This window comes from Dreissena polymorpha, chromosome 2 (genome assembly GCF_020536995.1).
Source record: "Dreissena polymorpha isolate Duluth1 chromosome 2, UMN_Dpol_1.0, whole genome shotgun sequence".
Taxonomy (NCBI): Eukaryota; Metazoa; Mollusca; class Bivalvia; order Myida; family Dreissenidae; genus Dreissena; species Dreissena polymorpha.
The window spans coordinates 149,198,062-149,213,525 of record NC_068356.1 but is presented as its reverse complement, the minus strand read 5'-3'; the positions used below and the strand labels follow the sequence as shown (position 1 = coordinate 149,213,525).

Here is a 15,464-nt window from a genome sequence, read left to right as displayed (position 1 = left end):
TATGGGATGCCAGACGTGTTTCCGTGGAAACGGGGAGTGTGACATATTTGAGCAGGGACGCTGGGGGACCACTTGTTCGGCGAACTGCAGCACCGGATGTTCCCCCTCGGCTTACGAGAGAATATACTGTAACAAGACTTCCGGTGTATGCGTAGTTGGCGCGTGCTCACCGGGATTCTACAATATCGACTGTACCGCGAGATGCGACGTGCACTGTAGGACGGATGGGAACGGAAAACGGAACTGCAACTTTCTTACCGGAGTTTGTCGAGACGGCTGCGAGGCCGGGTTCTACAGCGACTTCTGTGATAAATCTTGCGGAGAAAACTGCCAGGGAAATGTGTGTGAGCGCACCGGTCAGTGTTTCCGCGACCTTGGTTGCAGGCCTGGGTTCTACGGACCCACTTGCAGCCTCAACTGTACTACAACCTGTACTGACGACGCTTGTAACATAGATGATGGCATGTGCGATGAGTGCAAGAAGGTCGCCGAGTTACAAACACCGCTGTGCAGATCCGCTGGTAAGTGTCAATAGAAGATTCAAGGTAAATATTTTAAATTTTTATTTATTATACACCGCTTTTTCACGAAAATAAATATCGTTTATTTTCCACCATGTTAGACAAATAGTAAATGCATGCACTTCAAAATCATTTTCATTCGTTGGACAAATTTTTTTGTTGAGTTCGTTAGTTGAGCGATCAACGAATTTAAATAAACACATCGGACGCAAATTCGGTCTTCGTTTTCGAGAATCACAAATCCAAGAATGTAGGTGTCCAGTTAAACCACAAAATGTCAGGCCAACGAATATCAATCATTTTACCGCATTTGTGTGTGTTTATTTCAGTGTGCTATCCCAACGCTACAGGCTATTTCTAAGGGACAAACTGCGAGGTACGTTGTCCACTGAACTGCGTAAGTTCCTGCCACCGTTATTCGGCGAAGTGTGACGTATGTCCTGCCGGCTACTGGAATCTCACCTGCAACAGCCGATGTGGGCAGTGCTCCATCAACGTATGTAACCAGACCACCGCCGTTTGCCTTGGAGACTGCAATCCCGGTTACTATGGCGACACGTGCAACACGTCATGTCCGTTCCCGGGCGCCGCAACGTGTGAGAGACTCAGAGGCGCGAGCGTAACGTGCAAGCCGGGTCTGTACGGTCAGAACTGCCTGTCGAATTGCAGCAGGAATTGTCTCCCTTCATCGGGCGGCCAGATCACGTGCAACAAGTTGTCGGGCTCGTGCGACTCCCAGCAACAGCACACATTACTGACGTCAATCGTGACGAATGCGATGATTTAAAAATTATGTTCGACTTCATTTCACCACGATATTGTTTCTTTAACACGGGAGATACACGTTTTATGTTGCATGTTGGATGTGGCTGTTTTCAAAGCAGGTTGCTTGAAATTAGAAGACATATTGTGTACAAACCTTAATCAAGAAAATATAACGCATGTTTTTGGTTTGTTTGTATTTTGACAATTTGGCTCAGCTTTCATCGAAGTATTTATCATGGATTTGTTTACACATGTTTTTTAAGTATGAAATTGGTAAAGGTAGTCTATGTTTTATAAAAATATGGGAAAAAAACACCAAAAGCAGCGATTATATATATGCACTTTAAGCACTTTACATTCACTTATAACACACTACATGTCCAGCAGAACATTTTACACTGTTACTGGTATACGACCAGTTTTTCCCGTTTTCTCAGCCAATCAAGCCATAATTATGTTTCCTTGCATATAGTACGTGGCTGCTAAACATTCACTTAACAAGCAGGGCACTTTAATCGACCACCAAATCGATCAGTAACACATAGTCCGCTGTTAATAATATTGACAAATATTGTAGTTTTTTTTCTTCAAATAATTAACATGATCTTATTTGGCATTTGAGTGTGCAGTGTGTTTAATCTGAGATTGGTTTGTCATTCCGTTTACATTTATTTAATTTTGTTAAGACTCACTTTAAATTGTGTTGTGATTTGCAAATGTGTGTTCACCGCATGCACTGTTTCCTTTCACGCACGCATGTACTTTTGTTTAATAAAATCATTGACCTTAGTTGTTTCTTTTTTATTTGTTAACGTTATTCTTAAATACATTTGTTTCTTAGCTCTTGCAAATGGTTTTATACTTAGTCGTACATATTAGTATTTTCTTGGTTAAAGAACACGTCTATGTAAGAGGTTGCTTTGTTTTTGTCAAAGTTAACACTTCAATATTACCTTTTCCCTTTCGCTTTGCATGTTTACTTTCTCTACATTATGTTTGGGATTTCAGCCTGTCCTGTGGGCAAACACGGCCTTTTTTGTAAATACAACTGTTCAAGCACGTGCAGTAACACGTGCGGACGCATGACGCTCATATGTGACTCGTGCAAACCCGGCTACAATGGTAACCAGTGCGAGTCACGTTGTCTAAACTGCGATCAAGGCACGTGCGCACAGTCTACGGGCACGTGCGACCTACGATGCGTGGACGGGTTCTACACAGACACGAGCTCGAAACCATGTTTACAACCGGGCTGTTTGTCATGTCAAAGGCAAAGCGGACAATGTGTCACGTGCAAGACGGGCCTGTACGGAACCAACTGTGACCTCAACTGTAGCGCTCAGTGCCTTCCATCTAACACGGGGATAATCTCCTGCAACAAGACTAATGGAGCGTGTCTAATGGCAGCTTGCAAACCAGGTTACTATGGCAACGCCTGTGTGACCCGTTGTCCTTTTACTGCCTGCCTAACGCCAATGATAATTTAGTTCGCTGCGACTTCACTTCCGGAACTTGTACAGAAGGCTGCATCGACGGACGGTTTGGACCCATGTGCGAGCGCCAGTGCAATCAGACCTGTGCCGGAAGTGCAAAGCGCTGCCAGAGAGACGGCGTGTGTAGCGACGGTTGCATTAATGGTTACTATGGGGACTATTGTCAGCACGCGTGCGCGGATACCTGCACGGATAATACGTGCGACCGGAAGTCAGGCATCTGCGCGGACTGTCTACAGGATCGCACGCCCCTCTGCCGCGACGCAGGTATGGTATCCGAAACCGGAATTATGGTTAACCTATCACGACACCCGCACCTTCGCCCATGATATAATGATGTTCTGTTCCATATACCTCGCAGTCATATCTACTTATGTATACATACTACCATGTCTTGTGTGTGACGCCTCTCGTTGTAGTTTTGTCTTTTGCTTGGGCAATCTTGCTTTTCTAACGCATTTCGATCTAATATCAGTAACCTATTTGCTTACTAGTTTTATTTATAATTGTAATAACATCAAACTATGTATGCACATGCATCGTTAACGTGTATGCTTATGTTACACTGTGACGCACCTTGATATTTGTTCCACGTACTATTTAATGTAGTTGCAGGTACATCGGGTATGTTAATCTTCTAAAACATTTGCATCGGGAATTTATGGAGTTTTTAATTTACAATATGCATTCATTCCATGACATATTATTTATATAATTATTGTGAAGATGTTATGTTAATTACTGAGGTTTTGAACATATCCAGTCTGATTCATACCTATTGTATTTAAGTCAATCAATCAAGCTCCGTTCCGTGTTTGGCTGGCACGTTTGTACATTTGAGTCTTGATATGTGAAAACGGACTGCACAGGCTAATATGGGTCGACACTTTACGCACATGCATTCAGCCCCGTTTTCCCAGAGCGAGACTCAATAACATTAGGTAGACCGGTTTAAATATGCGACGTAATGCGCCATGAAGTATTTACAACTAAAATCACAAGTGATGTTTTATAAACATGTCCATCAACATCATTCGTGTTCATGTCAATTGGTTAAATTATAGCTTAATCGAACAAGATGTTTCTATTTAAAAATCCTTATCATATATGTGAAACAATTTTCGTTTTAAGATAAACTATATCAATGGTTATCTAGAACATTTGCAAAAGACACTTTTTCTTGGATCGTTCTGCAAAGGTTACATCTGATTTTTTAAATATTATTATCATACGTTATGGTAGTATTAAAACGCCCTTATGGAAAGTTACCGCTGTTGACACCAAATTCGCCAACCAAATGTTTATGAATTATTGTTATACATCCTTTATATTGAAAATAGGAATTTATAGCGTAAATGTATAATTGGTATATGCAGACATTATAATAATGCTATACTAAAAACGTCAATGTCCATCGCAAATACAAATGATTCCCGTTCTGGAAAAACCGGGCTTAATGTGTGTGCGTAAATTGTCGTCTACGATTAGCCTGTGCAGTCCGCATCAAAAGCGACATATTTCTCCTAAACTGGAATATCGCGAAGAGAAGTGCTCTTTCAAATTAAAAACAACAACAACATAAAGGCAGAAAGTATCGTCCCTGATTAGCTTGTGCGAACTGTACCGGCTAATCTTGGACACTTTACGTTAAAACCTCTTTCTCCCAGAGCGCGACTCAAATGCATTCGAATTGCTGTCGTGTAAAATGTTCGCTGTATGTTTTGTCTCTACCTTTTCAGTGTGCCCCGCAACAACCACTGGACTCTACTGTAACCAGACTTGCCCTCAGAACTGTCTCAACGGCCTCTGCAACCGCTACACTGCCCGATGTGACGCATGCGCAAACGACTGGTGGGGCGCAAACTGCGCCTCAGTATGCGGAAACTGTATGGGCGACAAGTGTAACCAAGATACGGGTGCCTGTGCGAGCGGATGTGACGACGGGTATTATTCATTGACCTGTACAACGCCGTGCAGGTACTCCGGTTGTCAGGCGTGTGATAACCTCGGGGAATGCGTCTCTTGCAAGCAAGGCAAATACGACACCCTATGCAGTCTGAACTGTAGCGACAAATGCCTTCCACGGGCAGCGGACGGACGCGTGTACTGCGCTAGGGAGAATGGAGTCTGTAGTGAAGGCCAGTGCGTCCCTGGTTACTTCAGATCAACATGCACGGAGCGATGCAATTGCAACTGCGGTATGAACTCCCTGTCTATACGTTCGTGTAATATCGACACCGGACGTTGCACAGAGGAATGCGAGCAGACATGGTTCGGACCCAGCTGCGACATCAGGCGCCCAGTGAACTGCACTAATCAAAACTGTAACAGGACGGGGGAGTGTCGCCAAGGGTGCAATGCCGGATATTGGGGTGCAAGGTGCGAGCTGACATGCACAGTAACGTGTAACGATGGAACCTGCGACCAAGCACTCGGGTCTTGTCTTGAATGCAACAAACCCAATCCTACCCTGCTGTGTCGTGATGCAGGTACAAATACGAATACCGGCTCTGAATGACTCACCGAAAATTGACTTAACTTTGATTCGCCAAAAGAATTCAAATTTAAATGAAAGCAAAGGTCAACATACAAATGAATGAGTTGCACATCGAAGAGCAGTCAAACAAAAGTATTAAACCTATAAAGTCTTAAACAATATAATAATTATTATTATTTTATTATAATACTTATTTTCATTTTGTATCCAGGTTCCTATATGATACATATCTAATTTAATAAAGAGTGGTTAAACTGGCTCGTTATGTGTCAGTTTCAGTCGTATGAAGTTACTAGCAATCGCTGTTCTTATTGTCCCCTACCGGTTTCACCGGAGGGGACTTGTGGTTTGCGCTCTGTGTGTCTGTCTGTGTCAGTCCGTCACACTTTCCTGGATCCTGCGATAACTTTAAAAGTTCTACATTTTTTTATGAAAATTAAAACATGGATAGATGGCAATATGAACATTATGCACGTCATTTCATTTTGTTCCTACGTCAAAAATTATGGTTGCTATGGCAACAAATATATAACAAAATCTGAAAATGGTGGATCCGGTAGGGGACATATATTGCTTGTCAATAGTCTTGTTATTCATCCTATTTTGGTTTTAAGGTTTTAAAATACTTACTGAATTACGTTACATTGCATTCATTAAGATATCATTTTATAATGCAAATACAAACTTGTAAGTATCAGATTGTGCGATAATAAATCGACTGGTTTGATTATGTTCGTTCAATTTATTTCCAGGATTGTACGGACCACAGTGTTCGCTGATCTGCGGAAAATGTTCTCCAATGAGATGTGACCAAAACACAGGCTCGTGCAGCGTCTGTCAGAACGGTTACTACGCCGGCGGATGCAACACCCCGTGCCTGTTCGCGAACTGTGACACTTGCAACAAAGACAGCGGCCAGTGCAGTACGTGCAAGACTGGTTTCTACGGAACCCGGTGTGACCTGAGTTGTAGCCCTAACTGCGCCGCTAACATCAACGGTGTGATATCGTGCAGTAAAGATCTCGGGCTCTGTGATGAGCAGAGATGCAGGCCGGGATACTGGGACACCACGTGCACTATTCAGTGCAGCGCCACCTGTCTAAGGGACAGCGCCGGTAACCGGATATGCCAGTTCAGCAACGGCACTTGTATCGTGGGATGTGAGGATACCTACTTCGGGTCGGAGTGCGGTCAGAGCTGCAGCGCCGCCTGTGTAGCCAGACAGTGCGGTCGCACAGGTGTGTGCTCCGCCCAGGGTTGTGTAACGGGTCGCTATGGTGACAGGTGCTAGTTCTCATGTTTGGACACGTGCAACGACAACACGTGCGGCAGGACTTCCGGTGTATGTGATGAATGCAACAAACTTCCACAGCTGCAGAGCGCGTTATGCAGAACGGCAGGTAAGTCTCCGTCTGTCTGAATGTACGTCTTGTTTGCGTTTAGTAGATGTAGTAACATGTTTACGTTCGTGCTGTACGAAATTTTCGCGCGTTCCTCTTTTTCTCAGCCCGCATGCGACTTTCTATTGTATTTTGAGCCTGGAACCAACAATGTAGTCGTCCACGTAGACAGCGAATCGTTATTCGTTTTCGCTATTTTATAAAACTATTATGTAGCTGGTCTTAGTGCTTTGAAAAGAAATTGTGTACGTTAACGTAAGTAATAAAATGGAATAGCAATCTGATATTTCATTGACCTGTTTTGCTTTGGGCAAGGTTGCCGTAGTTTCTTTACTACAAATATTGAATTATCGTTTGAATGATTTCATTTGTTTGCTTATTATTCAAAGTAGATCTTTTATATGAGTCTTTCTAACACATGGCGTAGTGACATTGCAATATGATTTATACAATTTAGCGTGATTAATTTCTCATTAGAAATCTGTATTGTATTCAACGTTGAATCAATAATGACAATATAATTTCCTGATATGATTATGAACAATGTCTGGAATGTTTTCGTGCAGACATATACGTACATAATTATGCTACTGTTATGATGTTTTATTTATACACATGCTTTGCCCTAATGGTGGCTTAAGCTTCTTTGCTTTCAGCTTTATGATATATAGCATGAACCATTTGAACCGCATTCCTTTCTCATTTTCATATGAAAAAAAATCAAGAAATTAAAATAATAATATTTTTTAAACAGCATATTAAAGAAATAATTTAAATCTATCACCATATTAATAAACATACATATTGCTTTAAAACTAATTTTATTGAAATGTACAGTAGTTACGTCTGTTTACGTGTAAGGCTAAAAGTTGACCCGTGGATTGGAATGTTATGCGCAAGTATGAGTCTTTATGTACAATCTATCATCATTATTTTTGTGATATTTAAGGTGGCAATAGTTAGGTTGAACATGTACGATGCTATTGCGTGCCCAATCACCTTGTACAATCCTCTTTCCCGACAGCGTGTGGCTGTTGCTTTGGTTGGTGGTCATCATACCGGAACGGTGGCGTTTGTTCCGGGTACTCCGGTTTTCCCAACATCTCACCACCACGCCAAACATTAATATATTTCTGTAAGTGAAAACCTCTTTGCACGAAGATGCAGCTATGATTCGAAATTCGTCCAAACTTTCGCGGGTCTAGTACGTTAATTCGGTAAAAGTGATAGGGTGCATTCCGGGTCCACGTATAATGTAGCCTCTGGCTCGGAAATGACGTCGCAAACTTCGGTATACACACACAGACAAAAGATGGAAAAGCATTCTTTAAAGTTGTATGATAGTCAACGTCAGCATGGGCTTATTCCCCGTTGTTTTTCAGTGATATTCACGCTCCGTTTGAAGGTCACAGGTTTTCCTGTGGAGACAAAAACTGTTGCCATTAAAGGCGGTTTCCACATCATTCCAGATGTCCGTCTTTCTTTACAGGGCTTTAAAATCACTTCATAACATACAACAGCGTACTAAAATACATACAGTGCAGTTTGGCCTCCTTTATTTGTAAGTCTAAATCAATGCATCATATATTGTGATTGTATTTTTTAATATGAGGATTTATTTTATGATTCCTTTTTTATCAAATGAATTCAATTTGATAAAAAGTTTGTCCTAATCAATAAAAGCACAACTTTGTATTTACTTATGTATCCATTTCCTATATCGTCTACTGAATGTAATAACTAGGGTAACTGACATTTTGTGAATTTTTCAGGAATGCGTATTTTCTGACATTTTCTGAAATACAGTAAGAGCACTTACGTTATATTTTGCATTAAAATATTTCAGTGTTGAAATTATGGTAACTGCTCCTTTCTTAATTTGTTATTGTTTTAAAAAAGACATATCAATTTGGCGTTTTGTTTCGTTTTTCAAGTGTTATTATAATACTCATCAGAAAATTTGAATTCGAAAAAATGTTTATAATTTTAATAAAACAGTTTTTTGTCTCTCCTGAACATTTCAAAAAATGTCAGTTACGCTACTTTTTACAATCAGAAAATGACATGTGTTTGTAATGTCAATTTCAAAAATTTAGTAAAAACATTATTTTTACCAATAAGGTTGACTTAATATTTTAACAGTTGATGTATGTCACTTTAATAAACACAAACATGGAAACAAAGTAAAAATGTATAAAAATGTCAGTTTCATGAATTATTACATTCAGTAGACGATATGATATTGCTACACGTTTAAAATTCATGATACAATATAAATTTCATAATATCTTTGAAAATTTTGTTAAACTTTTATACATGAAAGCAGCCATTGTAATAATTTATAAATTTGCACAAATATGATATCAAGACCATGCTATGCACCTAGACATGGGCCTTCTCAATAAACTCTATTAAAATTCATAGAAGACTGTTCGCGAAGATTGGCGTCATCTCGCATCAAGCAATGAATGCTCCAATTTAAATTTTATCGGTTAAATTAAAGGCGATTGAAGTTTTGTCTACTTCGATGTCGCGAAGACAGAGATAAATAACGTTCATTCCAATTTAAACATATCATATCATATTCATTTATATTGTAACGTTATATAAAGCTTAAGCGACTACATAATACATATTTAAATGCACTAATGCACAAAAATAAACACGGGAGAAAAGGGGATACACACAGGGAGTGGCGCACAGCAATATTATTTGAAAAGTCTCCATTAAGCACATTTACTTACAATTTCCCACAAAGTCTCTCACACACCATGTTACGGTCCGCTTTCAGAATGCGGAGCACGCCTTACAGGTTTGTTTTGCAACGTGTCATGTCCGACAAACTGCCAGGGTGTATGTTGCCGCTATACGCAGAAATGCACCGCATGTCAGAGCGGTTACTATGGAAACACATGTCAGAGCACGTGCGGGAATTGCGCGAGCAGAATCTGTTACCAAGAAAACGGAACTTGCGTTGAGGCGTGTATCGACGGATATTATGGCGACATGTGTAGGACCAGTTGTAATTATATGGGATGCCAGACGTGTTTCCGTGGAAACGGGGAGTGTGACATATGTGAGCAGGGACGCTGGGGGACCACTTGTTCGGCGAACTGCAGCACCGGATGTTCCCCCTCGGCTGACGGGAGAATCTACTGTAACAAGACTTCCGGTGTATGCGTAGTTGCGGCGTGCTCACCGGGATTCTACAATATCGACTGTTCCGCGAGATGCAACGTGCACTGTAGGACGGATGGGAACGGAAAGCGGAACTGCAACTTTCTCACCGGAGTTTGTCGAGACGGCTGCGAGGCCGGGTTCTACAGCGACTTCTGTGATAAATCTTGCGGAGAAAACTGCCAGGGAAATGTGTGTGAGCGCACCGGTCAGTGTTTCCGCGACCTTGGTTGCAGGCCTGGGTTCTACGGACCCACTTGCAGCCTCAACTGTACTACAACCTGTACTGACGACGCTTGTAACATAGATGATGGCATGTGCGATGAGTGCAAGAAGGTCGCCGAGTTACAAACACCGCTGTGCAGATCCGCTGGTAAGTGTCAATAGAAGATTCAAGGTAAATATTTTAAATTTTTATTTATTATAAACCGCTTTTTCACGAAAATAAATATCGTTTATTTTCCACCATGTTAGACAAATAGTAAATGCATGCACTTCAAAATCATTTTCATTCGTTGGACAAAATTTTTTGTTGAGTTCGTGGGTTGAGCGATCAACGAATTTAAATAAACACATCGGACGCAAATTCGGTCTTCGTTTTCGAGAATCACAAATCCAAGAATGTAGATGTCCAGTTAAACCACAAAATGTCATGCCAACGAATATCAATCATTTTACCGCATTTGTGTGTGTTTATTTCAGTGTGCTATCCCAACGCTACAGGCTATTTCTACGGGACAAACTGCGAGGTACGTTGTCCACTGAACTGCGTAAGTTCCTGCCACCGTTATTCGGCGAAGTGTGACGTATGTCCTGCCGGCTACTGGAATCTCACCTGCAACAGCCGATGTGGGCAGTGCTCCATCAACGTATGTAACCAGACCACCGCCGTTTGCCTTGGAGACTGCAATCCCGGTTACTATGGCGAAACGTGCAACACGTCATGTCCGTTCCCAGGCGCCGCAACGTGTGAGAGACTCAGAGGCGCGAGCGTAACGTGCAAGCCGGGTCTGTACGGTCAGAACTGCCTGTCGAATTGCAGCAGGAATTGTGTCCCTTCATCGGGCGGCCAGATCACGTGCAACAAGTTGTCGGGCTCGTGCGACTCCCAGCAGTGTGCCGACGGATTCTACAACCCGTTCTGTACCGGGCTATGCGAAAACACTTGCTTGCTAGTAGGTAGCAACGCGTTTGGAGCGTGCAACGTCACTTCCGCTGTTTGCCTGTACGGGTGTAAGGCAGGCTTTTATGGTCCGTACTGCATCCAAGCGTGCAATGCTTACTGCATAATAGGCACGTGCTCAAGAGAGGGATTTTGTGATGTCGGCTGCAAGACAGGTTTCTATGGAGACAGTTGTTTCAGGACATGTACGACAACATGCAACGACGGGACATGTGACAGAATTACAGGAATCTGCGCTGAATGTTCGAAGCCCGCTCTGTTACAGACGCCTTTGTGTCGAGACGCAGGTACAGTCTGCACGTGACGGAAAGTGACGTCACTGTTGATTTGTATGACTTCATCGGTGCGTGCCATCATCGCATGTTTTATATTGTGATGCTGTGTGCATGGTGGGAACCATCTATGAGCATGCACTAATACTTGGAATTTTGAGAGTATGTCGTACATTTTTTTTGACGCAGATGTAACAGCACACATTACTGACGTCAATTGTGACGCATGCGATAATTTAAAAATTATGTTCGACTTCATTTCACCACGAGATTTTTTCTTTAACACGAGAGATACACGTTTTATGTTGCATGTTGGATGTGGCTGTTTTCAAAGCAGGTTGCTTGAAATTAGAAGACATATTGTGTACAAACCTTAATCGAGAAAATGTAACGCATGTTTTTGGTTTGTTTGTAATTTGACAATTTGGCTCAGCTTTCATCGAAGTATTTATCGTGGATTTGTTTACACATGTTTTTTAAGTATGAAATTGGTAAAGGTAGTCTATGTTTTATAAAAATATGGGAAAAAACACCAAAAGCAGCGATTATATATATGCACTTTAAGCACTTTACATTCACTTATAACACACTACATGTCCAGCAGAACATTTTACACTGTTACTGGTATACGACCAGTTTTCCCCGTTTTCTCAGCCAATCAAGCCATAATTATGTTTCCTTGCATAAAGCACGTGGCTGCTAAACATTCACTTAACAAGCAGGGCGCTTTAATCGACCACCAAATCTTGTTCATTAACACATAGTCCGCTGTTAATAATATTGACGAATATTGTAGTTTTTTTCAAATAACATGATCTTATTTGGCATTTGAGTGTGCAGTGTGTTAAATCTGAGATTGGTTTGTCATTCCGTTTACATTTATTTAATTTTGTTAAGACTCACTTTAAATTATGTTGTGATTTGCAAATGTGTGTTCACCGCATGCACTGTTTCCTTTCACGCACGCATGTACTTTTGTTTAATAAAATAATTGACCTTAGTTGTTTCTTTCTTATTTGTTAACGTTGTTCTTAAATACATTCGTTTCTTAGCTCTTGCTAATGGTTTTATACTTAGTCGTACATATTAATATTTTCTTGGTTAAAGAACACGTCTATGTAAGAGGTTGCTTTGTTTTTGTCAAAGTTAACACTTCAATGTTACCTTTTCCCTTTCGCTTTGCATGTTTACTTTCTCTACATCCTGTGTGGGATTTCAGCCTGTCCTGTAGGCAAACACGGCCTTTTTTGTGAATACAACTGTTCAAGCACGTGCAGTAACACGTGCGGACGCATGACGCTCATATGTGACTCGTGCAAACCCGGCTACCATGGTAACATGTGCGAGTCACGTTGTCAAAACTGCGATCAAGGCACGTGCGCACAGTCTACGGGCACGTGCGACCTACGATGCGTGGACGGGTTCTACACAGACACGTGCTCGAAGCCATGTTTACAACCGGGCTGTTTGTCATGTGAAAGGCAAAGCGGACAATGTGTCTCGTGCAAGACGGGCCTGTACGGAACCAACTGTGACCTCAACTGTAGCGCATAGTGCCTTCCATCTAGCACGGGGATAATCTCCTGCAACAAGACTAATCGAGCGTGTCTCATGGCAGCTTGCAAACCAGGTTACTATGGCAACGCCTGTGTGACCCGTTGTCCTTTTAACTGCCTGCCTAACGCCAATGATAATTTAGTTCGCTGCGACTTCACTTCCGGAACTTGTACAGAAGGATGCATCGACGGACGGTTTGGACCCATGTGCGAGCGCCAGTGCAATCAGACCTGTGCCGGAAGTGCAAAGCGCTGCCAGAGAGACGGCGTGTGTAGCGACGGTTGCATTAATGGTTACTATGGGGACTATTGTCAGCACGCGTGCGCGGATACCTGCACGGATAATACGTGCGACCGGAAGTCAGGCATCTGCGCGGACTGTCTACAGGATCGCACGCCCCTCTGCCGCGACGCAGGTATGGTATCCGAAACCGGAATTATGGTTAACCTATCACGACACCCGCACCTTCGCCCATGATATAATGATGTTCTGTTCCATTTACCTCGCAGTCATATCTACTTATGTATACATACTACCATGTCTTGTGTGTGACGCCTCTCGTTGTAGTTTTGTCTTTTGCTCGGGCAATCTTGCTTTTCTAACGCATTTCGATCTAATATCAGTAACCCATTTGCTTACTAGTTTTATTTATAATTGTAATAACATCAAACTATGTATGTACATACATAATTAACGTGTTTTCTTATGTTACACTGTGACGCACCTTGATATTTGTTCCACGTACTATTTAATGTAGTTGCAGGTACATCGGGTATGTTAATCATCTAATACATTAGCATCGGGAATCTATGGAGTTTTAATTTAATATATGCATTCATTCCATGACATATTTATTTATATAATTATCGTGAAGATGTTATTTTTATTACTGAGGTTTTGAACATATCCAGTCTGATCCATAAATATTGTATTTAAGTCAATCAATCAAGCTCCGTTCCGTGTTTGACTGGCACGTTTGTACATTTGAGTCTCGATATGTGAAAACGGGGTTTAATGCATTGGCGTAAATTGTCGTCCCAGATTAGCCTGTTCTAATCAGTGACGACATTTTCCGCTTAGACTCGAGTTTTATTTAGAAAAGACTTCCTTTAAAAGCGTAAAGTGTCGTCCCTGATTAGCCAGTGCGGACTGCACAGGCTAATCTGGGTCGACACTTTACGCACATGCATTAAGCCCCGTTTTCCCAGAGTGAGACTCAATAACATTAGGTTGACCGGTTTAAATATGCGACGTAATGCGCCATGAAGTATTGACAACTAAAATCACAACTGATGTTTTATAAACATGTCCATCAACATCATTCGTGTCCATGTCAATTGGTTAAATTATAGCTTAATCGAACAAGATGTTTCTATTTAAAAATCCTTATCATATATGTGAAACAATTTTCGTTTTAAGATAAACTATATCAATGGTTATCTAGAACATTTGCAAAATACACTTTTTCTCGGATCTTTCTGCAAAGGTTACATCGCATTTTTTAAATATTATTATCACACGTTATGGTAGTATTAAAACGTCCGTATGGGAAGTTACCGTTGTTGACACCAAATTCGCCAACCAAATGTTTATGAATTATTGCTATACATCCTTTATATTGAAAATAGGAATTTATAGCGTAAATGTATAATTGGTATATGCAGACATTATAATAATGCTATACTAAAAACTTCAATGTCCATCGCAAATACAAATGATTCCCGTTCTGGAAAAACCGGGCTTAATGTGTGTGCGTAGATTGTCGTCTACGATTAGCCTGTGCAGTCCGCATCAAAAGCGACATATTTCGCCTAAAGTGGAATATCGCGAAGAGAAGTGCTCTTTTAAATTAAAAACAACAACAACATAAAGGCAGAAAGTATCGTCCCTGATTAGCCTGTGCGAACTGTACCGGCTAATCTTGGACATTTTACGAATAAACCTCTTTCTCCCAGAGCGCGACTCAAATGCATTCGAATTGCTGTCGTGTAAAATGTTCGCTGTATGTTTTGTCTCTACCTTTTCAGTGTGCCCCGCAACAACCACTGGACTCTACTGTAACCAAACTTGCCCTCAGAACTGTCTCAACGGCCTCTGCAACCGCTACACTGCCCGATGTGACGCATGCGCAAACGACTGGTGGGGCGCAAACTGCGCCTCAGTATGCGGAAACTGTAAGGGCGACAAGTGTAACCAAGATACGGGTGCCTGTGCGAGCGGATGTGACGACGGGTATTATTCATTGACCTGTACAACGCCGTGCAGGTACTCCGGTTGTCAGGCGTGTGATAACCTCGGGGAATGCGTCTCTTGCAAGCAAGGCAAATACGACACCCTATGCAGTCTGAACTGTAGCGACAAATGCCTTCCACGGGCAGCGGACGGACGCGTGTACTGCGCTAGGGAGAATGGAGTCTGTAGTGAAGGCCAGTGCGTCCCTGGTTACTTCAGATCAACATGCACGGAGCGATGCAATGGCAACTGCGGTATGAACTCCCTGTCTATACGTTCGTGTAATATCGACACCGGACGTTGCTCAGAGGAATGCGAGCAGACATGGTTCGGACCCAGCTGCGACATCAGTTGCCCAGTGAACTGC

At 41.9% G+C, this 15,464-nt stretch overlaps 2 protein-coding genes across 2 annotated transcripts; both read left to right on the top strand.

Moving 5' to 3' along the window:
- The first annotated feature begins 1 nt into the window (after position 1).
- On the top strand, positions 2-12,862 carry LOC127870193 (multiple epidermal growth factor-like domains protein 6). Its single transcript, XM_052412849.1, has 10 exons — positions 2-521; positions 924-1,140; positions 2,344-2,618; positions 2,774-3,046; positions 4,519-5,268; positions 6,029-6,560; positions 9,468-9,600; positions 9,719-10,226; positions 10,556-11,086; positions 12,528-12,862. Exons 1-10 carry the CDS (start codon positions 2-4, stop codon positions 12,860-12,862), a joined length of 4,074 nt encoding a protein of 1,357 aa, XP_052268809.1.
- A 57-nt stretch (positions 12,863-12,919) lies between these two features.
- Positions 12,920-13,342, top strand: LOC127870192 (scavenger receptor class F member 1-like). Its single transcript, XM_052412848.1, has one exon. It carries the CDS (start codon positions 12,920-12,922, stop codon positions 13,340-13,342), a length of 423 nt encoding a protein of 140 aa, XP_052268808.1.
- Positions 13,343-15,464: the final 2,122 nt, after the last annotated feature.